Here is a 24,981-nt window from a genome sequence, read left to right as displayed (position 1 = left end):
CCGTTCTCCTAGTAGACTGTAATACACAAGGGTTTACAACAAATCAAATCTTTTCTTTCTAAGGCAAAACCAAAACGAAAATATTGCTTGGTGAGTCAGTCAACATTAAAAAAATACATTTTTTCAAAGGAATTAGAAACACTGCTCTTCTTGAGATTAAAAAAAAAAAAAACCCTTTCACCGGACTGAATTGAAATTAAAAATTTTAATTTAAGAAAATCAAACATTTCTTTTAGAAACACAGTTTCTTATGAACCTTTAACACATTATGTTGAGTGAAATAAGCCAATCGTGAGAGGACAAATACTCTTATCATTCAGCTGAGTAATCACATCCACAGAGACCGAAAGAATGGTGGATGCCAGGGGCCAGGGTGGGGAGAGGAGATGGGGAATTCGTATTTAAAACTTGCACTGAATGCCACAGAACTGCACACTTAAAAACAGGGCAAGGGCTAAATATTGTTATGTATATTCTACCCCAATAAAAATATTTTTTTAGACCCACATGATTTCTGCTAGAGAAATCAGAGTAAGCATCCAAAAGAGAGAGAGAGCAAGAAATTATATTAGGCATGCAAATGTATTATAACAAATAGGTCCGGGAAAGCAAGGGTCGCTGGCTGCATTGTTCCCTACCGGGTCCAAGCCCCTAGCACGGTACTGGGTCAGGCAGCCACTCAACACATTTGCTCTAGGGAAGTGACAAGCAAAGGGAGGCCAGGGAGGAATTTTTTCCCCCAGTTTTACTGAGATATAACAGCATAATGACTTGACTTACATATATCATGGAATGATTCCCCCACAGACAGTTTGGTCGATGTCCATCATCTCATATAGATTATAAAAAAAAATTTTTTTTTTCTTTCCTTGAGACGAGAACTGTCAGGATTTCCTTTCTTAACAACTTCCAAATATACCAGCTGGCAGTGTTATCTACAGTCACCATGTACGTTATATCGAGAGGACATATTTTCCATTTTTTTTTTTTTTTTTTTTGGCTGAAGTTCACAATTCCAACCAGCCCCGAATTGTGAACGGGCTGATTGAGGAGGAGTTACTATACCAAGTCACCATGGAGTCTAATAATTACAGTTCTGAATTATTAATTGATCTAAAGCGTGTGCCTTAAATACATTTTGTAAAAGCAATCAAATCTAGAGAAGGAAATTCTGTCTGTGCTATATAATTATAAAAATCAGGGAACTTCAGGTTGTGTCAGTGTTTTAGGTAACAAATAATTTCGGCACTAAAATACCCAATTAACACTCATTCAGAATTAAAATGTTGACATATCACCAAGCACTCGTTTTTGTTGAGTATAATGCATTGGGATTCAAATGTGAAAAGTGACGCATTTTGAGGATCTGTATTCAGAAATTTACTCTAATTACTGGCTGGGTTTTCTCTGTTGCTGGTGCCTGTAATTTGGCCCTCCCAGGTTTTCTTTCTCCTCTCTGTTCCCGGCACCCCCATACAAACCCTTGCCCAGACCATTTCTCTAAGGATAATACCTTCCACAAGCAGCTGAAACATAATGTTCCTGGTTCCTAATTAGCAAAAAGACAATGACCCTTCAAAACAGCCACAAGAAAGGGTTCAAGGGCCCTGTGTCTTTCATAATAATTATTTTCAGTCAGTTCCCAGGTCTGGCAAGAACCGTGAATATAACGTCTGAATTAAAGAGCAGAGGTTAATGTTTGAGTTGGCCAAGCATAGTTTTCAAAAACCTCAAATAAAATAGTGTTTCTACAAAGGGGCACCTAGAATGCATTCTCAGATTTGCTACTAGGCTTGTGTAGAAAGCATTTCACTTTTGCCATATATATAAAAAGACCTTCGGGGCTCAAACCCCACAGATGATACCAGGGACCAGCCAACCACAACTCTGGGGCCAAAGTCAGCCTGTTGCCTCTTTCTGTGTCTCATGAACCAATGGCTCCTTTTGTGGTACAACAGAATTCAGTGAGGGTGACAGAGAATGTGTGGCCTCGAAGCCAAAAACATTTACTGTCTGACCCTTACAGAAAAAGCTCGCCAACTTCTCCATTACATGGTATGCCAGGCTTAAAATTATATAGTTCGCATAATATCGATACCTACCTAGTCTCACTATTCCTTACTCCAATTCCTCTTTCTTACAAAGTAATTGAAGGGTTTCATTTTGGAGGTTATGTATGGGGCCCAATATATTTCCTCCCCTTCCGAGGAGTTCCCCAACCAAAATTATTTATACTTAAGCTGGTATCTTAGTATAAAATTATTTATACTTAAGCTGGCATAAACTTCAGTTGGTTTTTAATCTCGTGACTACCTTAACTGATGACAAAGTATTTTTCTCCTCCAAATCTGTGTCCACGGCATTTTGAGGCCGGGGTGGTTTTCAATGGATCAACAAACCAGAGAAATTAAACCATCCTTCAAACATACACATATACGACATCACTTGTTCGGCATTTACTGTCCGGCCTTCACATCTACTGATAATCGTGCTCAGGCCTATAAACTCCAAGTTCATTGCCCAGAGCACGGGCCCCTGTATGTTCCTATAAAGGGTCAGGGAGAAGTGAATTTTCACTTGCTTGCTAGCAGTATTTTGTGATGAATACTGCCTTCCATTTCTCAGTTTCAAGGAATTAGATTAGTTAAGGAGAATAAGTTAAAGGTCTTCATCAATTAAAAGCTGCTTTTGCCAGTTGACATTGCCTGCCATAGTTCCCATGCATGGCCCCGAAAGAAAGCTCAATCCAAAGAGTAAACACTACCACTCGGAGGATTTGCAAAATGATGCATTTAACCACGGACTTCATCCCCATTAGCACATTGAGATGAACTTTATCTTAATAAAGATACAGGTACCTTCCTCCTTATGGCATTGATACAGCCTAGGGGGGACTGAAATCACAGGACAAAATAATAGAGCACAGGACACGTCAAAGCACTCAGTTCGCACTCACTTCCAATCTCCAACACCAGAGAAAACAGGGATCTTTCCTAGGGCTACGTCTTACCACAGCCTTCTGCTTTCACCAAAATAGGACCCTTTCTTTGGCGGGCAGTGTAACAAATACTAAACCTGACACTTTTTAACTGGGTGACCTTGGACAAGTTATAAAACATCACAAAGGCTGAGTTTATCTGGAAAATGGGAAGGAGCTGGTGCACACAGCTGTGAGCTGGAAGTTAATATGGCAAAGCACACGACCGGCGCACGAGTGTCGGGGAAAATGCCATTTGGCACGACTTTGCTATTCTGTTGTTGCACAGGATACAAAAGGCTAATAAGCAAACCATTTAGGACGCCAAGCACTTTACAAAGAAAACCTACCTTGGTAACCAAGGATGTCAAAAAATTACTCAGCAGCTCATGTACTTTTTTTTTTTTTACTAGTTTTTATATCACCTCTGCTTTATCTCTAATGACACCTGTTCATCTTTACTACAAACCCGAGGAGACACTCCCTTTCTTATTAATTGAGGATTGACCCCTCCAGGTGTTCTTGTAATTCTATTTCCCGTCCTGCCAAATCTATCTGGCACCTCTCCAGCCACTGACCTTCCCCTAAGCCCTCTCTACCTTCCTGGAAACTCGAGGGAACACTTAATTTCACTCATCTAGTGCCCTGCTTCATCTGGTGACCTCAGCAACCCTTCCAACCTCGGCCAAACATCACTGTATGTCGTAAATTTCTAGAGTTGCGTTGTCCTCTGCCATTCTTTTTCTCCTTAGTCGCTATCTCATCCTGGTACACCTCTAATTATTTTTCTCTATATCACTGCAGGTGCTAAAATGCAAATGAAGGTGCAAACGGAGGAAGCTAATTTATTCTCACCTTCACTTCTATTCTCTACCTAAGTCTTCAAGTCTTCCTCTCACACTTTGTTCTTTATCTCTACATCCCACCTTTAGCGTGGAAATGTGATCTTCTCAAGGCTGCCCATCAGCATCATCTTGGACACAGAAACAATACACGTGCATCCCAATGACACATGGACTTCCAGAGACATCTACTGGATACCTCCTCCAAAGCAAATCACATACCCATTGGGTTAACAACTCTAACACCTTAGTCATTAAATCAAGACAAAACAAAAAAAAATGTACTGAAAAATCTGAAGGAACATACAGGTTAACCCCAACGCTCAAGAAAGCAAATGGAGAAACCACAAGGTTGACCTCACAAGAGAAGCAGCACAGAACAATGAAGGGTTTGGATTCTATAGTCAGCTTAACCGAAGCTGAAATTCTGGGTCTGTCTCTTATTAGCTAAGTGCATTTTTAAAATATTTATTATGTTTATTTATTTTTGAGAGAGAGAGAGAGACAGAGAGACAGAGACAGAGTGTGAGCAGGGGAGGGGCAGAGAGACAGGGAGACACAGAATCCAGAGCTGTCAGCACAGAGCCTGATGAGGGGCTTGAATTGAGCACATTTTTAAAACCCCCTCAATCTTGAGGTGCCCGGGTGGCTCAGTTGGTTACATGGCTGACTCCTGGTTTTGGCACAGGTCTTGATCTCATGGTTCATGGGATCGAGCCCCGCACCGGGCTGTGTGATGACAGCACAGAGCCTGCTTGGGATTCTCCCTCTCTCTCTGCCCTTCCCCTGCTCGTGCCCTCTCTCTCTCAAAATAAATAAATAAACATTAAAAAAAACCCTCCCTAAATCTCAGTTTCCTCATCTGTAAAGAGTGGGTGGTAAAAAAAAAAAAAAGTGTTCTGAACCATTCCAATATATAAATCACTTGATCCAGTGCCTCACATCAATATCCCCCGAATAATAGCTGTTCTCCTCATCCTCTCCCACCTCGTCAGCCTTGCACAGCGGGTTGCTGCCCTTGAGTTAGGCTGTCCAGCCTGGTTTGGGAGAAACAGAAATCGGAATTAAGATACAAAAGTAGAATGAGATACACCTCAACCTGGGCTTAGGGCAGGAGGAAGCATAGTCAGGATTCAATAAATGTCTGCTGAATGAACAGATGAATGAGGGGGGAAGGCCTTGCATCTGTCTCCATCCCAGACCATGAGAACCTTCACAAAGAAGGTTCCTTACGATCTTCTCACGGTGTAGCCTGAGGTGAAGCTGGCCAGTCAGTAGGGAAATGCGATTGCCTTTTGGGCAATGATTTTGCTTCACAGCAAAGTTCTGTTCTCTCTCTCTCTCTCTCTCTCTCTCTCTCTCTCTCTCTCTCTCTGATGGTTTTCCTCCAAACCTGGGGAACTTCCTCTGCTTCCTGTGCTACCAACAGTGAAGTTCTCCAGGGAGAGATGCACACGTTGTGTGGACAGGAGCCATGCTACTGAGCTGATGTTCGGCTGACTATGGCCTTGTGAGGGCATTCGGTGTCTTCCAAAAAAAAAAAAAAAGTACAAATGACAGTGAGAGTGGCCTTCCTGGTGACCTCCTCCACTCAGGAATTACAACAAGTGGGCAGCACAAAGGACTCTGGATTTCTGATCTGCCGGCTGCACAAAACTAAATCCGAATTGGTAAAATTCTCACCAAACAAAAATTTCTTTTTGGTTCACTGTGACATGGGGTGAGCAAAAGCACAAGTTTTTAGCCCACCAAGAGATCTCCCCCAGTTCCATTCCAAGAATGGTGCACAGTCGATGGTGTGCAGGCAAGACGCTGAAAATGTCAGTAGGGGGCGCCTGGGCAGCTCAGTCAGTTAAGCATCTGACCCTGGATTTTGGCTCAGGTCATGATCTCACAGTTTGTGAGTTTGATTTCTGAGGATGCCAGAGCGGAGTGACGGACGTCTCCTCACTATGAAAGTTGAATCCTCTCCGTATATTCACAGTCTAATGTTATTATCCCCGTTTTATAAATAAAAAAACATCAGGCTCTGCTATGGGCACGCAGCCTGCTTCGGATTCTCTCCGCCCCTCTCCCTCTCACGTGCACGGGCATGCATTCATGTGTGTTCACGCTCTCTCACTCTCCCTCTCTCAAAAAAAAAATGTCGGATAGGCCTTTGGCCACACACGTCCCCGACACTGGGGATTATGATCTCAGTGGCTGGTATATAACACCTGTCGTGTACAAAACTACTGACCTAGGTGATTTACACATAAATCAACGACCTTATCCCTCACGACAATTCAAAAGGTAAGTCCTACTACCATTGTCATTTTACAGATGAAGTGTCTGTGCTGGCGACGTCACACAGCTAGTAGGTGACAGCCAGGGTCTGAACTCAGGTCAAGTGGCTCCACAGTTGACATCAACAACCATACAGGATTGCCTTAGGTAGCAAGATGTAAACCTCAAGTACAGTTCAAAGGGCTGAGGGACCATAGTCCCCAGCGGCATGGAGGGAGCAGGGGATGAGAGGTCCGTCATACGCTGGACAAACCACTACAACTTTCAGAGCCTTTGTTTTTTTATTTATAAAACGGGGATAATAAGATTAGACTGTGAATATACGGAGAGGATTCAACTTTCATAGTGAGGAGACTTCCATCACTCTGCTCCTGGCCTCCTCAGAAGTAACAGTCACCAGGCTCATCAGAAACTTTCATCCTCTCCCACTTCATGCAAAGAAGTGAGAAAGGTCAGTGCCCCATAAGGCTCTAAATCCTGGGAACTCAACGGCAACAGAAAGTGGACAAAAGCCATAAATCAGACTTTCACCAAGGACCGATGAACATCTATACAACACATACTGTGGCAAGTACGTGAAAAATATTATCTAATTTGGTCTTCACAGTGACCTTACAAAGTGACTTGAGGTTAAAACAAAAAACAAGGTACAGAGTTAAGTAATTCACCCAAGGACACATACGCAAGGAAGAAACAACCATGGCTAAGAAATATGAAAAAACACTTAACCTCACCATAATAAAAAATCTTTAGGTAGTTAAGTTAAAAATGAGATACTTTTGCCTATCAAATTATTTAAAAACTTTCTATTTTAGGTTTTATTTATTTTTATTTATTTTTAAATTGAGATGATTGACATATAACATTATATTAGTTTTAGGCGTATAAATACTGGTTTGATACATGTATATACGTTGCATAATCAAACGATGGCCACAATAAATCTACTTAACACCCATCAACACACATAGTTATCGGGTTTTTTTCTTATGATAAGAACTCTCAAGATCTACTCTCGGGACGCCTGGGTGGCTCAGTGGGTGAAGCGTCCGACTTCAGCTCAGGTCATGCTCTCACGGTCCGTGAGTTCGAGCCCCGCGTCGGGCTCTGTGCTGACGGCTCGGAGCCGGGAGCCTGCTTCTGATTCTGTGTCTCCCTCTCTCTGACCCTCCCCCATTCATGCTCTGTCTCTGTCTCAAAAATAAATAAACGTTAAAAAAAAATTAAAAAAAAAAGATCCACTCCCTTAGAAACTTTCAAATATACAATATAGTATTGTTAACTACAGCCATCACATTATACCCCAGGACTTATTTATCTTGTAATTGGAAGTTGGTACCTTTAGACCAACTGTACCCGTTTTGCCCACCTCCTACAAATAAGTGAGCTTACAGAGCATTTGTCTTTCTCTGACTTATTTCACTTAGCAGAATGTCCTCAAGGTCCATCCGTGTTGTTGCAGGTGGCAGGACTTCCTTTTTTATGGCTGAATAATATTCCACTGCATCAAATTAATCATTTTTAAGGTGTCAGTCAATATTACAGCGAAATGAACTCAAACACTGCTGGTAGATACGTAAATTAATACAACTTTTGTGAAAAGCAATTTGGAAAGGCATATTACTCTTTCAAATGTATATCAGTATACTGAATTCTCTTTTCCACAATCTATGTGAAGGAAATAAAGATGCAAAGAAATATGATACACACACATATATACATACACACACATCACATATATATATATAGTAGTCCAAATTTGATATTTCTTAAAAAAATTTTTTTAATGTTTATTTATCTTTGATAAAGAGAGCATGAGTGGGGGAGGAGCAGAGAGAGGGAGACACAGAATCCGAAGCAGGCTCTAGGATCCGAGTTGTCAGCACAGAGCCCGACACGGGGCTCAAACTCATGAACTGAGAGATCATGACCTGAGCCGAACTCAGATGCTTAAGTGACTGAGCCACCCAGACACCCCCAAATTTGACATTTCTAGTGCATGATATCCGAATTTTAATTTTTGTGGGGATGTAAGAATTGCCATTGATGTGGTTTTATTTTTATTTTTTTAAGTTTATTTACTTATTTTTGGGGAGAGAAAGAGAGAGAGAGAGCCCACACAAGCACACGAGGGAGGGACAGAAAAAGAGGAAGAGAGAGGGAGAACCCCAAGCTGAAATATATATATATATATATATATATATATATATATATATATATATGTGTGTGTGTGTGTGTGTGTGTATATATATATATATGTGTGTGTGTGTGTATATACATATATATATATGTGTATATATATATGTGTGTATATATACATATATATGGGTGTATATACATATATATGTGTATATATATATATGTGTGTGTATATATATATATATATACACACACATATATATATATATGGAGGAGGACAGAGACTATATATATCTATACACACACATACACACACACATATATATGTATATATATATATATACACACATACACCCATATGTGTGTGTATATATATATATATAATGTATGTGTGTGTATGTGTGCACACACTTATGTGTGTGTAAAACAACCTAAATAAACCAACAGTGGGAAAATGGTTAAATTTTAAAAAGCACTTCGAAATTTATATTCTGTAAGCATGGACTACTTTTTTAGTGGCAAAAGAATGATGGGAATTTTAAGTAAGTATGTGCTTTTATTTTTAACTAGGAGACGGCTCCCACCCCCACTTGGATTAGCTTCCTGATGAAGCACCATTAATAAAGATGAAAACTGGTGACTAATAGTTTGAGCTCACCCTAGGTTCATTCTTTTTAAAACAGAATTTGCTGAAAAGGAAATTCTGGCTGCACTCCAAAGAAGGCCGACCAAACCCGTCCGTTCACATCTTGCGACCAGGAGGACAGAGCTCCGCTTTGCCGTGGCCCCAACTGTGAGAACTAGAAAGAGGCAGAATTTTCGAGACGTTTTACAGCACCTGGGGACTCTATAAACTCTAAGGGAGGAAGGGGAAGCAGTTGCAATGCTCTCAGATCTGCAACTGAAGGCCTCTTGCATGGTTTAAAGAGGCCGGGTTGTTGCTTCACGCTTTGATCCTGAATCTGTAACATGTGTCAAAAATCAAACCAGTGGACTCAGACCCTCTTTTCTTTAAGATAAGCAACCATCGTTGGAGACTTTTTCCAAGCCAATGTAGATTTAGAAGAAAGACACAGTCGGCTAAGTTTAGTCTGCCTGTCTCATTTGAAAGGCACAACTTTATGTAATACGAGTTAACAACAGTGTAAGTTAAACCAGTCCTCTTGAGGGTTTACTGTGTGTGTAAACACTTTGCCTACATTATGTCAGTTCATCTTCACAACACTGAGGCAGGTACCGTATCATGAGCATCTGTCCCTTACAGAGGGGAACCAAGCCTTACATAGGACAGCATGCCCAAGATCGCTCACAGCCAACACAGGGCAAAGCTGTTTCTACGCCTGGTCTAACCTCAAAGCGTATGCTCCTTACCTCTTTTTGAATCTCAATAATTAACTTCTCCAAAATAAAAAAAATATATATATATAGGCCCTTGGGAATTGGAATACTTGTCTCCTCTAGCCATCTAGTCCGTTTAGGAATGCCTTATAGACCAGCTCTGCTAAATGGCAGTGAACACATGATCCACCCAGAGAGGCTGCTAACATGTGGATTCTGTTTCAGGAGGTCTGAAGAGGGGCCTGAGATTCTGACATCCCGAACAGGCTCCGAGGTGGTCCGTGGAGCACACTTTGGATCGAAAGAAGTCCAGCAGAAGCTACCATAGGATTATTTACATTGAATTACAAATTCTTAGCAGACACTCTTCCATTGCCACACTGCAGGTGCGTAATAGCCACACGTGGCTAGTGGCTACCATATTGGATGGCATAGATACGGCATATTTCAATCATCAGAAAAAGTTCTAAAGAACAGTACCGGCTGGCTAGAGCATGCCAAAAGCAGGATAGATACTTCTAAGAATGGGGAGGTGGTGGCCCATTTCTCGGTGAGTTCACTTATTAATTTCTAAACGGAAAAGACACATACCTTCTCCCTTCTTATGACTTCCGCTACTTGTGCCACACCCTTAACAAGACACAACAAGGAAACACCTTCTAAAGTTCGGTCCTCTCAACTGTAGCATGTTTTTATGTGTTTCTTATTGACACATGTTTCTTATTAAAAATAAGACCACATTAGGGCACATGGGAGGCTCAACTGGTTAAGCATCCAACTCTTGATTTCATCTCAGGTCAGGATCTCACAGTTCATGAGATTGAGTCCTTGCATCAGGCTCTGTGCTGACAGTGAGGAGCCTGCTTGGGACTCTCCCTCTCCTTCTCCCTCTCCCTCTCTCTCTCTCTCTCTGCCCCTCCCTCCTGTGCTCATGTGATCTCTTTCTCTCCCACAAAATAAATAAACTTAAAGAAAACAAAACTAAGACCACATCAATGATGATTGTTACATTCCCACAAAAATTAAAATTTGGGTATGATGCATTAGAAATATCAAATTTGGACGAGTATTACCTATGCTATATTTGAAAGGACATTTCAAATATTCAATAAAGCAACAAAACTACAAAAAACATTAGTGATACAAATGGAATATTTGACTCACAGGGAGAAAAACAGAAAAAGGACTTTAGAGCTAAATGACATGGAAAATAATTTAAATTTTTTTTTCAACGTTTATTTATTTTTTTTTGGGACAGAGAGAGACAGAGCATGAACGGGGGAGGAGCAGAGAGAGAGGGAGACACAGAATCGGAAACAGGCTCCAGGCTCTGAGCCATCAGCCCAGAGCCCGACGCGGGGCTCGAACTCATGGACCGCGAGATCGTGACCTGGCTGAAGTTGGACGCTTAACTGACTGCGCCACCCAGGCGCCCCAACATGGAAAATAATTTATTTTTTTAAGTGCACATAACTGTTCTTTATGACATCCGTAAAATGAACCAGTCCTGGCATGTTATAAAACCTAGACGAGCCACCAAAGTCATTTTTTTACACAGTGATGCAGACCTGTTCGTACAAAACAAACACAAATCTAAGTATTCAATTCATGTTTCAATCTGGTTTTCAGATTTTTAAAAGCCATTTTAATACCTAAACACGAGAAAGTTTCCAAATTTGGTCTCAATAACCAAAATTGCCTAAGTTAATAAATTTACAGTGATTTTACATTGACAGCTCACTTCAAATCCTTTTAGCTCCTGTCACCTACAGGCAGCACTTTAAAAAAAATTATATATATATATATATATATATATATATATATATATACATATATATACATATATATGTATATATATATAGTGACTCATGCTGTAACTGTTTAACATGATTGCATACTTTAAATATTTTTTCTTCATTATAGAACATATGGTTCCTTAAAATTATGCAAAAATGATAGAAATTATTCATGAAAAAACCAGCTTCTGTGCATAACCATATCCAACAGGTGTGTATTTTAAACACATGAGGGCTAATTAATGAATGTTTGTATTCCTAAAATACTCATTAGGGTGAATTCTAAGGAATATATTTTCTGTATTCATTTATACTCTTTATTAAAAAAGTAACAAAAACCTGGAACTCATTTTCAGCAATACTTTCTTAAAATGTTAACTTCATTCCTCCAAAGATTTCTTGTCTGTGACAGCTTAGGCTTGAGCACAACTCTCAAAGAGTTTGAAAATCCTGCACGAACCGCAGGCAGCGTAGACAGTAACAAGGGAGAGTAGGGTTTAAACACTGGACACATTTCTGTTTAGTAGGAGTTTAAAGTGTCTTATTCTGAAAATTTATAATTTTGCAACCACTTTAAATTCTTATAAACATCTGAATAGAGTCATGTCCTACTCTTTAAAAAAGTTTTTGCTCATCTTGACAGTCACCTGAGAGCAAAGATCAAGAGACAAAAGAAGGTCTTGGGGTGCCTGGGTGGCTCAGTCGGTTAAGCGTCCGACTTCGGCTCAGGTCATGATCTCGCGGTCCGTGAGTTCGAGCCCCGCGTCGGGCTCTGTGCTGACAGCTCAGAGCCTGGAGCCTGTTTCGGATTCTGTGTCTCCCTCTCTCTCTGACCCTCCCCGATTCATGCTCTGTCTCTGTCTCAAAAATAAATAAACGTTAAAAAAATTTTTTTAAATAAAAAAAAAAAATAACAAAACAAAATAAAATAAAAGGTGTTACAAAACAATGACCATATTAGAGAAGACCGTTTTGAAATTCATAACAAAACCTTTAGCTCTCATTTTGGAATTGTATCTATCATTGTGATCTTATGCCAATGGTTGAAATAAAGAACTCAAATTAAATAGACAACTGTGTGATTTCAACTTGCTATGTTTAAAGTAGAAATCTCAGTTGCTTTTTGGGAAATTTCTTTCCTTCTGGCTACATAACAAGAAGTGAAATCATCTCATCCTATGATTCCTACACACACCTAAAAAGGGAATTTGGTTTTGAGTGGAATATGACCAGAAAACTGAAATCCACTATTTAATACAGGTTTATTTCTTATTAGTTAAACTGTGGTATTATTTACTGAGAATAGATCTTTCTAAAGTCAGATCAAATTATCACCTCAATTCATCAGGCTATTAAGGAATCAGAATGTATTAAGGAATCAAATAATACAGTACTTCAAAGAAACATATGGTTTAAAATGCCTTTTGACACTTTCAAAACCACGTCTGTAACTCTTGAAATATAAAAAAAACATTAGCTGTTCATTTTGCATAATGTACAGATTCATGTGATTTTTTTTACATATTTTATGGATTGAGAACAATGTGATACTCTAATTATATATATACTCTTAGTTGAAATATTTTTTAATATACAAGGAATGCCTTTAATGTTTAAGGAAAGACGGAGATTTTCCTAACGGTTTACTATTTACAAATAAAGGATCTGAAGAGATTTTATGACATAAAGCTCTTCAATTCAATTACTTTCAATTATATTTAACGGATGATTTCACTGGTAAATTAAAAATGTTTTTGTTAAGGAGTCTTACTTGTCTATCATTACACTTACAAGGACTTTTTAAAACACCTTTTCAATAGACACCATAAGATACTGATAACCATTTCAAATCCAAGTTCAAGTACAAAAATCATCTCAGCTATAGCAAATAATACAAAACATGTTTGATTTCAAACTTTGTTCTGCAGTATTTCCACATTTGGGCTCGTCCTTTAGACACGAGCTATTTGTTTTCCATTTCTGTTAGTGATGCCAGGCGCTTGAGAGGCAGGTTTAAAATCAAACTCTGAAAACGATTTAAAAAGCTGATTAAAAATGCCAGACGTCAATGACATTAGAAGGAGTTTCTTACCACTTCCGAATGCTCACTGCCATCATCGCCCATACTGCTTCTATACCTCGAACTAGATTCTCAGCATAGCCATCAAGAGGTCCTTTTACAGGAAGCTGAAGTGCATTATCACAGTGATACTGTTTCCACAGCTGGAAGATAGTGCTATTAGTTTCCCACGCTTGGCAATGCTCTTAAAATAGGCTCTCAGGCACCGAAAGACAAAAAATGACTATTTGCAAGCACTTCAGGAAATGACGGTCTGGCAAACTGAGTGAAAATTCCACAACCAAACAAAACCAGTTTTTGATGTAAATAGTTTCATTGATTACTAAAAGCAAACAGACCCAAGAAAAGGATGCTATTAAACACTGTGAGTAGTAAATTACTGGACTAGGAGAGGAAGGAAAATGAGGAACTTATGGGCTCATACCTCGCCTTCAGAGCGCACACAAACATTCACTTCTCTGGTAAGGGACCTACCATGTCACATGACCTCCACCTAGACACCTAGTTTTCAATGGAGGGGCTAGCAAACATCATAGGAACCCAAGCCGACAGGGAATAAACATACTACTCAGGATTAATGTCCATTTATTTAAATAAGTAGAAAGAATTTTCTAGCAATTTGAAGGGAATTTGAGTGTTAGTTTGCATAAAATTAAGACGTAGTAATTTACTGGATTTTGAATCACCCAGAAGTCAAATTAGCTAACCTATTCTGACATTGTCATTTCAACAAGATACCGGCACACATTTCTTTCTGTGCCTCTTTTGTTAACTTTCAGGTGGTGTATAAAAGAATGTCACATTGTTCTGTCTCAACATTATGATCCAAAGAAAATATTTCAACAAAACGCTTCAATTTTCCCACAGCCTTTTAAAAAATGATAACAAAAATCTTGCCAAACATCCTTGTAATACAAGGACAGGATCTCTGCCAAGGAAGCTGTGATGTTTTAATTAGAAATAATTTTAACCAAATACTGGACAAGCTTAATTGGTTGTACAGATCAAGATGCAGTACAGTAACGCAGGAAAAGCTCCACCTTGAGTGGCATTTGGGAAAAAAAAAAACACAAAGTCAAACCATGAATCCAGCTCACCTCGCATTTGTAGATAATTGGTCATCAGAGAGTTTGTTACATGAAGGAAGATTGAGAATTATAAGGATGCCTTGAAGACTTGGTCCTCTCAGATTCTGATGAGAATCTCAAGGCCAGAGAGGTTAAATAACTTACCCGAAGCCAATCAGCTAGATTGCCTGCTGGGAACAAACTAACCCCCAGATAATGTCCTTAGCTAAACTCTAGGACGGGACACACAATACAGTGGATAGCAAAAGCACAGAGAAACAAGAGTGGGCTGAACTCCGGAAACAGTCTTAACTATCAACTCAATCAGTAATTAACCTTGAGATCCAGGGCCGGTCACTAACTCCTCTGCATACGCGCTTTTCATCCTTAAACCAAGTCGACTGGATTAGATGAATTTCAACCTCTCCTCTACCTCCAACTTCCCGACACTGTGCGTATGAATAAGACAGCACTTGCCTAAAGCACTACCATAAAACGCGCGCACACACACACACACACACACACACACACACACAGAATTTGTACAGACTCCAGATTTTGTGAGAATTCTTTAATCTCCTGTCCTGTCAGTGTTGGACCCTATTATACACACAAAGAAGAAAGAAGGCTAAAGAATAATGAAGAAAGAAATACTGCATGGGAAATGGGGCTTTGATACAAAGAGGGAAATCAGAAAAGAAGAAGGAGATAGAAAGCAAGGAGAGCAAATTAGGTAGCAACACCTGGGAGAAAGCCACAGGTCCTGGGTACCAGTATGAGAACAGGCAGGGGAAGAAAGAAGTGGTTGAAGATGTTGAAAAAAAGAGAAAGGTAGACAGATCAAAAGATTGAACTGCATTGAAGGCCACATTCTTTTAAAAGGCATTCACAAAAATACTGCCATATTAACATTTTTATAGTAGCGTGTGACATAGAATGTACTTCCTGTAAATTACTTATTTGTTCTTAAACCAAACCAATTTGATTGGTATTACTATCCTTACTATTTTACAAAAAACCAAATTGATATTCAGAGATTTTAGGTGGCAAGGATGTGAAGTCAGACCCTCTAGCTCAAATGCTTGCTTTTCTCAAATATATCATGCTGCCCGTCTAGTCCTACCATCAAAAACATTTAAACACTGAAAGGATGCTATTAAACACTATATGATTAGTAAATTACCGGACCAGGAGAGGAAGGAAAATGAGGAACTCATAGGCTCATACCTCACCTTCAGAGCACACACAATCATTAAAAGCGTGAGGCAGAAAAATTGTCAGTAAATAACTAGCAAGACTGTAACTAGTAACTAGCAAGAGTTCAAGCCCTACATCAGGCTCTGTGCTGACAGCTAGGAGCCTGGATCCTGCTTCAGATTCTGTGTCTCCCTCTCTCTCTGCCTCTTCCCTGATCACACTCTACCTCTCTCTCTCTCTTTCTCTCTCTCTCTCTCAAAAATAAATAACCATTAAAAAAATTTTTTAAGAAGAGTAGATTTTAAAATTTCTCATTACAAGAAAAAAACTGTAACCATGTGTGGTGACTGATGTTAACTAGACTTATTGTGATCAGTTTGTAATCTATACTGATAATTAAGTTGTACACCTGATACTAATACGTCGATTTAAAAAAAAATTTTAATGGTTATTTATTTTCGAGAGAGAGAGAGAGAGAGAGAGAGACAGAATAAATGGGAGAGGGGAAGAGAGAGAGCAAGACACAGAATCTGAAGTAGGCCTCAGGCTCCAGCTGTCAGCACGGAGTCTGACACAAGGCTTGAACCCATGAACTATGAGATCATGGCCTGAGCCGAAGTCAGGCCCTTAACAGACTAAGCGGCCCAGGTGCCCTGGTTATACATTAATTATATCTCAATTTTTTTAAACAAGAAATTTAAATCAATTCACCTGAGACTATTTTTGTGTTAAACTTCTCAAATGACTACAATACTCATATAATCTCTTAGTAAAAAACAAAACAAGGAGGAAATAGTAATCACACAATGTGGAAAAATAAGTAGATAAAACTGGTAAAATTTCTATGAATTTTACAAGTCTGTACTAACAAAACATTTGGAAGAAAAGGTCTTTAGGTAAACATCTCTCTCTCTCTTTTTTTTTTTAATTAGGTAAACATTTCTTAAGGAGTTATAACTAAAACAAAAATATCCACAGTGCTAATTTGAGAACCACTTTTTTGAAATATAAATTAAGCTGAAAATGTTTTCTAAAAAGCATGTTTAAGAAGTCCTTAAAAGGCAAAAAGATGGTGGGCCACCTGAGTGGCACAGTTGGTTAACCATCTGACTCTTGATTTCGGCTCAGGTCATGATCCCATGCCATGGTTTGTGAGTTCGGGCCCCACATGGGGCTCCGTGCTGACAGTGCAGAGCCTGCTTGGGATTCTCTGTCTGTCTGTCTGTCTCTCTCTCTCTCTCTCTCTCTCTCTCTCAAAAATAAACATTAAAACAAGGTAACAAAAAAAAAGATGGCTAGAAAGAACAGGATAGCTGGATGTGTACAGAAACAACATGCAAATGAGGCTCAAAGCAATAGGTGAACCGCCAAGAGATACACTGATGATTAGCTGCCAAACACACGGACGGTGGGTAAATGTGTAGTTGTAATAGTACAGAAGTTAGAAGCACAGTTACAAATTTCACCTTAAGCAGGATAACAGTGGTCTGGCAGCCCTGGAGAAACACATAACAGATGTACTTTTCTGCCTGGATTGTTTCCTCTAAGATCTATCTAAGGATGGCTATGTAAAGGTGATGGCTGAATCCAGGGAGGAGATGAGAACTTGCAGAGCAGGGTTCTCACAGTAGATAAAAATCATAGAAAGTTTCAGAAAAAAACCCCAGGGAACATTCAAATTTACCAGATGCTGGGGGGTGGGGGGAACAAAGTCAGCCAAGAATGAGATGCTGAGCTCAGAGAAGGAGGCAAGAAAACACAGGATGTGTGAAAGAGGGAGGAAAAATGAGCTGAAAAAAGGTCGGAAGGCATTAGGACCATGGACAGTTCTTGGCTTTGATGATGAGGAAGGCATTCATGATGCCTTCTACCTATAGTTAGAAAATTCCCCGGGTTTGCAGCAGAGGATGGTAAAGAGGGCACGGACATGAAATCGGACAACTTTGCTCTGCGACCTGTCAGCTGTGTATCCCGCAGGACCCTAAGCAGGCACCGAGTAGTTTCTGGGGGTAGACTCCGGAGTCTACTTTCTGGAGTCTTGCTTTCTCACCGCAATAATTTAGTTCCATATCAAAGCTGTCACTTAAAGTTCTGCACCTCAGTGTCCTTATCTGTAGAATGGAAATACCATCCTATTTTCCACGACTGCCATGAGGGATAAATGAGTAATTACAAGCACACAGCAAATCTTAGTTTAAAAAACCAAATACTCTGAGCCTCGGTTCCCTTCTCTACACAATACAGAAAAAAAAAATACCACCTATTTCTGAGGTTGTTTGAATAACTGATATCAAAGAAATCACGGGACCATGCCATGCTTCTGCACTGCTCTGTGACCCCCAGTATAAGACCATGGTCCTGTATTTATGGCTTATGTCGAATGCAGAACAATCTGCAGTCTGCACTGGAGACTCAAATTTACAACCCAGGAGTCTTCAGTATCATTCACCACAGTAGAAAGCATAAAAGTCAACCTTAACATGAGAACGATTCAAAGAATAATATTTCAAATTCAAGGGCTGTGGCCAATAAACACGCCAGTTTAAGAAGAACATCACTTGTTGGGGTGCTGGGTGGCTCAGTCGGTCGAGCATCCGACTCTTGGTTTCAACTCACGGTTTTGCGGGATCGAGCCTCGCACAGAGCTCTGTGCTGAGAAGGTGGAGCCTGCTTGGGATTCTCTCTCTCTTTCTCTCTCTCTCTGCCCCTTTCCCACTCACGCAGTCTCTGTCTTGCTCAAAAATAAATAAATAAACTTAAAAAATAAAAAAAAAGCATCACTTGTAAATTATAAGCATCATTTGAAACCACATCTACTTTTTTTGGTGGCAAGAAAGGCATCTCAGAGGGCACTTGGCAATTTTGGTTTAAGATTGTGCCTGCAAAATAGCTCCCTAAATAATGTGGAAGTGGAAAAAAATAAATGGCAGCCAGTGGTTCAGTGGTTATTAAGACCCCAAAAATGTCCCTTTTCAGTTGTGACCAGTTTTTCCGTTCTATTAAGGTGTAAACTAAAGCTGACCTAATATCTCCTGCTGAAGCTTCCAGAATCGCGCGTAAGAACATACAACTTTTCACAGACATATTCAGCTGTTGGCAATTTCCCTCAGCCCCCCTTTTGCCCCTAGCTTGATTATCACCTAGTTGACTAACTGCATAAGCTGAGGATGGGGGGATTCCAAAGCAAATGCCATATAGATATGAAGATACGCTAACTGCAAAATGCTCAAATGGGCACCTCTTCTTTTTAAGTTTATGTATTTATTTTGAGAGAGAGAGAGAGAGAGAGAGAGAGAGAGAGAGAGAGAGAGAGAGAATGCAAGTGGGGGAAGGGCAGAGAGAGAGGGAGAGAGAATCTCAAGCTGTCAGCACAGAACCTGATGTGTGGCTTGATCTCATAAAACATGAGATCATGACCTGAGCCCCAATCAAGAGTCACTTAACCAAATGAGCCACCCAGATGCCCCCGATGGGTGCCTCTTAACACTCAGGTTTACGATTTCACCTCATTTCAAGAAGGCACGCCTGTTGACTCCAATACACCTACTAAATGTAAATTTACTAAATGTAAAATGGATTGCTCAGGGGAAAAGAGCCCCTTACAGCATTCTATTGCCATGTATCTGAGAACAACAACAAAATGATTTTGATTTAAATATTTTGGCCCAGGATGCCGTGTAAACAGACACAAGGAATCTATAAATAACTATGTTATTTTCAGGCACTCATTTTATTCTATTTGCTTTTTAAAAACAATTCACCGGGGTGCCTGGGTGGCGCAGTCGGTTAAGCGTCCGACTTCAGCCAGGTCACGATCTCGCGGTCCGGGAGTTCGAGCCCCGCGTCGGGCTCTGGGCTGACGGCTCAGAGCCTGGAGCCTGTTTCCGATTCTGTGTCTCCCTCTCTCTCTGCCCCTCCCCCGTTCATGCTCTGTCTCTCTCTGTCCCAAAAATAAATAAACGTTGGGAAAAAAAATTAAAAAAAAATAAAAATAAAAACAATTCACCAACCTGACTTCCTTCCACTGCTTTTTATTTTCTACCCAGCTTTCTCCATCATAATCAAGTGACTTAACTATACAAAGTATGTGTTCTGAATTAAATAAAACTCGATACACCAAAGTTACAGTCATCCTTTATAGGAAATCTAGGTGTCACTACAGTCACAAAGTAGTTTCATATATGGAGAGAGAGCAAGCTCGGGGTATTTGTCTCATTAACTGCTGTATTCCGAGGCCCTAGACCAGCGCAGAGCATCTATGGTAGTTGCTCTGTACACACTTTTTATTTATTTTTTTTTTCAACGTTTATTTATTTTTTGGGACAGAGAGAGACAGAGCATGAACAGGGGAGGGGCAGAGAGAGAGGGAGACACAGAATCAGAAACAGGCTCCAGGCTCTGAGCCATCAGCCCAGAGCCTGACGTGGGGCTCGAACTCACGGACCGCGAGATCGTGACCTGGCTGAAGTCGGACGCTTAACCGACTGCGCCACCCAGGCGCCCCTCTGTACACACTTTTTAACTGAATGGATGAGCATGTTTCCTGTTTCCATGCTTTCCCATTCATCCATCCGTTCGTTCCTTAATTATTTGTCATGCACTGCTATGATCATCTGCTAGATATCAAGGCTGCCAGCATAGACAAGGCAAACATGGTTTTTGCACTCAGCAGAGCTTGTAGCCTAGGCCAGGTGTTCTAAAAAGGTGTTCCAGAAATTTGTTGCAGCATTTTTGGTTGTCTCAATAATTGAGGGACATTATAGGCTGTTTCTGGGCAGTGGCCAGGGGTATAAATGTCCTGCATTGTGCACAACAGTCTCACGTCATAATAAAAGGGGTGTGCACCCCTCAGGCCCTCTGTCCTGCTGGAACTTATGCAGGTGAAAAAGCTGTTGATGAAATGATCCAAATCCAGAACCCAACTCCATTCTGCATATAAGCACAAAGCATTTTTGGTTAGTTATCAAATATACTGGATTTTCTACAAATGAACGTCCTGTGTCAATCAGTGGAAGGTTGTACTTTCTTTGGGACTTTACCAAGAATCGTTGAGTATTGTCTCCAAGAGCCACCCCCCAGTGTGACATAACACCGTTAACCTTCGTTCACAGCTGCCCCAGCCACGGCACCTACAGACAGGGGCAGACATGTGGCGACTTCGTCACACCTTGCAGTGTGGTCGTATCTGTACCATCACAAATTGAAAGACGCATGACTTAAGGGTAAATCAATTACTGGGGCACCTGGGTGGTTCAGTTGGTTAAGCGTCTCACTCCAGCCCGGGTCACGATCTCACCAGTCCCAAGTTCGAGCCCCGCGTTGGGCTCTGTGCTGACAGCTCAGAGCCTGGAACCTGTTTCAGATTCTCTCTCTCTCTCTCTCTCTCTCTCTCTCTCCCTGCCCCTCCCCCACTTGCATTCTCTCTATCCCTCAAAAATAAATAAGCGCTTAAAAAAATTAAAGAAGAAATCAGTACTTACTGGAGTTTTATACATTTCGTGATAGTTGTTCACATTAACTGTGATTTTCATTTCAAGATCATAAAGGGGGCGTGAGGAAGCATTCGTAAAAGAAACTGAGTCTGCGAGAGGTGTGAACCTTAAGGAAGCCACATAATTGCATTTGTATGAAGGAAACGGACTCAGTTCCGTGACAGGGACACATCGGAGAAACCGCTTTGTGGAGGGAAGTCAGTGAAAACCTTTCTGAAGAATCATGGCTTCACTGAAAGCTTACGAACAAGAAGAAGGGACAGAAAGAATGCTCCAAGAGAAACAACAGCAACCACGAAGGTCGTGAGGCTGGAACTTGGCTTGTTGGAGATGTTGAAAAAAACCACAAAAACTCAAATGATGACGAACTACAGCAAGTCAAAGGGACATGATGCTGCGGTGACGGGCGTCTCGGCGGTGCCTGAAATGAGTGGGATACGACACGGGTGCTAGACTGGCCGGTTACGTGGATGAATCAGGCATCAGTGTGCAGAAGGACAGCTGGGTAGAGGTCCAGGCCACGGTGGCACCGATGGGGTTCCGGGAGCTCCGGCCCCAAAACTGAAAGGTATGTTAGAAGCACCAGCGACCTGCTCGGGCTGCAGAGATCCCGTCTCCTGGGATCTGGTGGGGGCGCTACAGCCCAGGTGCAGCAGAAACATCCCTGGGAAATCCTTCCAGAGAGATGCTGTTGTTGTTTCCTTGTCTTCCATATTTTACCTGTGCGTTAGTTCCTTCAGACGCTGCACAGGGAGCCTAACCAGCTGGACTCCTACCAGACACTTCTTTGATTATAAGTGGAGCTCTCAGCTCTACCAAAAACTCTACTGTGGCATAAAAAGAAAAAAGTAACGGCTACATTTATTTAAGAGTTATGATCATTTGCGTCAAAATCAATACCAAATGGTTAGTTATATATGGAAAACCCAGTTTTTAAAAACTTCTCTCTTTTTTAAATGTTTTTACTTTTATTTTTGAGAGAGTGCAAGCAGGGGAGGGGTAGAGAGAGACAGAGAGAGAGACAGAAGAGAGAGGGACGGACAGAGGATCTGAAGCGGGCTCTGTTGGAGCCAGATGTGGGGCTCGAACTCATGAACTGTGAGATCATGACCTGGGCCAAAGTCAGACGCTCAACCGACTGAGCCACCCAGGTGCCCACATTTTTCTTTTTTTTTTTTTTTAAATATGATTATTCTAACTAGGTTCACACCTAGAAAGGAACAGCTGTAGGTAAGATTTACAAAAGATCGGCTCTTTATCCAGAATCTAAAATTCTAGAAAAGTCAAACAACAAGAAGTGTGAGAGGTATTAATTATGTCAGGCACCCTGAAACACTGTAATAGCCTCACTTCAGAAGTGACTCCTGAAGAAAGAAACCACACGTGGTTCCAATAGATGTCTTATATTTTAATTCTCTGGATGCTGCCAATCCCTGCATAGACTATGTAGGCAATGAACCTATTTTCAGAGGCAGAGAAGCTGCCTCTCGCTGTCTGCTCTACCTTTCTTCTCCTAAGTACCCCCATTCCCCTGCTATTAGGCCTCTGGTTCCACAGCGTCTTGAGACACAATTTGCAAAACAAACACCACACAGAAACAAAAAAACAAAGTTAACAAATCAACACAGTTAACTCTGGCTTTCTTTTAAGCCTTTATCCTCTGGCCTCGGATACACCAGACACAAGTGACCCCTGTTACCTCATTCAGCCCCCCCTTCGGGCCCCACTCCTTGGCACTGGCTGCCATTTTTCTCTCCCCAGGACTCTCCTGGCAGCCTCTGGGCCCTTTCAAGGGCAGAGCAAGGTTGCAGAGGGGTAGAAAATATGGAGGGTGGACTGAGGATTGGGACCAGGCACTATGAGACGCTCTCAAGGGACTGTATGTACACCAAGGAGATCGTTCCCAAGACTGTTCGAATCTCCAGGCAAGCAGAGTAAGGGCTCAAGCCAGGGGGAAAACGACAGGTCAGTCCTTGACAAATGTTTGTCAATGATTAATCCCTTATTACCATACTTTACTAGTTTCAAGATGTACATTATTTTTGGTATTTGGTCCTTGAGGTCGATAGGGCTTATATCATTATTATTCAGTTGTAAAAATAAGGAAACGGACTCTCAGAGACACTTGGTGGTGTGCCCAATGTCACTCATACAATTAAAGCCCATACCAGCTTTTTTTAAAGAAACATCAATTCTATTTTAAATAATTAAAAAAAAATTAAGTTTATTTGAGAGAGAGAGAGAGAGAGAGAGTGAGCAGGGGAGGGGCAGAGAAAGGGAGGGAGAGGGAGACACCGAATCTGAAGCAGGCTCCAGGCTCCAAGCTGTCAGCAAGGAGCCCGACAAGCGGCTTGACCCACGAACTGTGAGATCAAGACCTGAGCTGAAGTCGGAGGCTCAACTGACTGAGCCAATCAGGCGCCCCTTCATCAATTCTATTTTAATACTAATCAAGAACTCATTGAGCTATCAGCCACTTGCTGGTATTGATAAATATCAAGGGTTTTCAAAACGTTAACCAGAATACTCAGAGTCTGATGTCTAGAAAGATTTATTTGTGCTAGAAATAAAACTTTGCTCATACTATTTCATTCTAATGCCTTTGGCCAAACACATAGATAAGGGCCGTTGTCAGAGTTAGCAGACTAAACAGTATTTTAGGATAGATATGATTAATACAAAGCCCTCAACTGCCGGAGAGCAGCATAAGGATATTTTTTTTTAAGAAAAACTAAGCTGGAAATCTAAGCTCAGACTCTCAAACCAGATGCCAATGAATGAGAAACGTCAAAAAGTTCTTAATCCCTGGGGCACTACATTCTCTGTTTTTCCCTTCTATTAGTTTCAGATGTCTTTGCAGGTCATTTTACTTTGGTGCGTACCTTGCACTAAATCAACCCAGATCAGTCCAGTGTGAAGAAAAGAAAGGCTTACACACTTAGTTTATACCATAAAATTCTTGAGCTAACAACAGCTGAGAAGAGTCATATCCTTCACAAAGATTTTTCCAGGGACGTAAAAATACAGATTTCATATAGAATCATAAATTTTTAAATTCTAATTTGAAAGCTTAAGATTAACTAGAATTAAAATTAAAAAAAATTGTTTATGTTTATTTTTGAAGGATGAGAGAGATAGAGCACAGCGGGGGAGAGGCAGAGAGAGAGAGAGAGAGAGAGAGACAGAGAGAAGGAGACACAGAATCTGAAGCAGGCTCCAGGCTCTGTGCCGACAGCTCAGACACGGGGCTCCAACCCACAGACCGTGAGATTATGACCTGAGCTGAAGTCAGACGCATAACTGACTGAGATACCCAGGCACCCCTAGAATTAAAATTTAAGCTGTATTATTGTTTAGGAGCCATATTCCCCTTAAAAAAATTATAAGAAGCTTTTTATCTTTCATTTTTCTTGTACGGAACAGATCACATTTACCTGCTACTGAATAAAACACTTCATGAAGAAGAAAAATGACCTTCTTAAAATATTACTATAATTTATAATTTTACTCAAGATGATGCATGTTTGACAGTGAAAATATGTCCCCATATACCATTCATAGATTTTAGGGATTCAAAATTATATTCACTCATTTTCTCAGAAGATGAGAAAATCCAATATCCTAATAATTTCAAATTCTGCTAAATATTATACATAAAACATTTTCCCTTAAAAACCACCATGAAATGGGGCACCTGGGTGGCTCCGTCGGTTAAGCGTCTGACTTTGGCTCAGGTCACGATGCTTGCGAGTTCGACCCCCACATCG

The 24,981-nt window shown here is 40.7% G+C and overlaps 1 protein-coding gene across 8 annotated transcripts in view; it reads right to left on the bottom strand.

Annotated features, from left to right (window-relative positions):
* The window catches only part of CACNB2 (calcium voltage-gated channel auxiliary subunit beta 2), a 387,862-nt gene that overhangs the window by 155,220 nt on the left and 207,661 nt on the right, over positions 1-24,981 (bottom strand). The window contains exon 1 of one of the 8 annotated variants that reach the window (XM_019834012.2): positions 13,471-15,024. The exons of the other annotated variants lie outside the window; for them this stretch is intronic. Coding sequence (XP_019689571.2) covers positions 13,471-13,503 — 33 coding nt within the window. The 5' untranslated portion in view covers positions 13,504-15,024. Of the gene's footprint in view, positions 1-13,470; positions 15,025-24,981 lie in introns of those variants that run through there. 8 annotated transcript variants of the gene reach the window in all.

Source organism: Felis catus, chromosome B4 (assembly GCF_018350175.1).
Source record: "Felis catus isolate Fca126 chromosome B4, F.catus_Fca126_mat1.0, whole genome shotgun sequence".
Classification (NCBI taxonomy): Eukaryota; Metazoa; Chordata; class Mammalia; order Carnivora; family Felidae; genus Felis; species Felis catus.
Note: the sequence above shows the minus strand (reverse complement) of the source record. Positions and strands in the feature narration are given on the sequence as shown.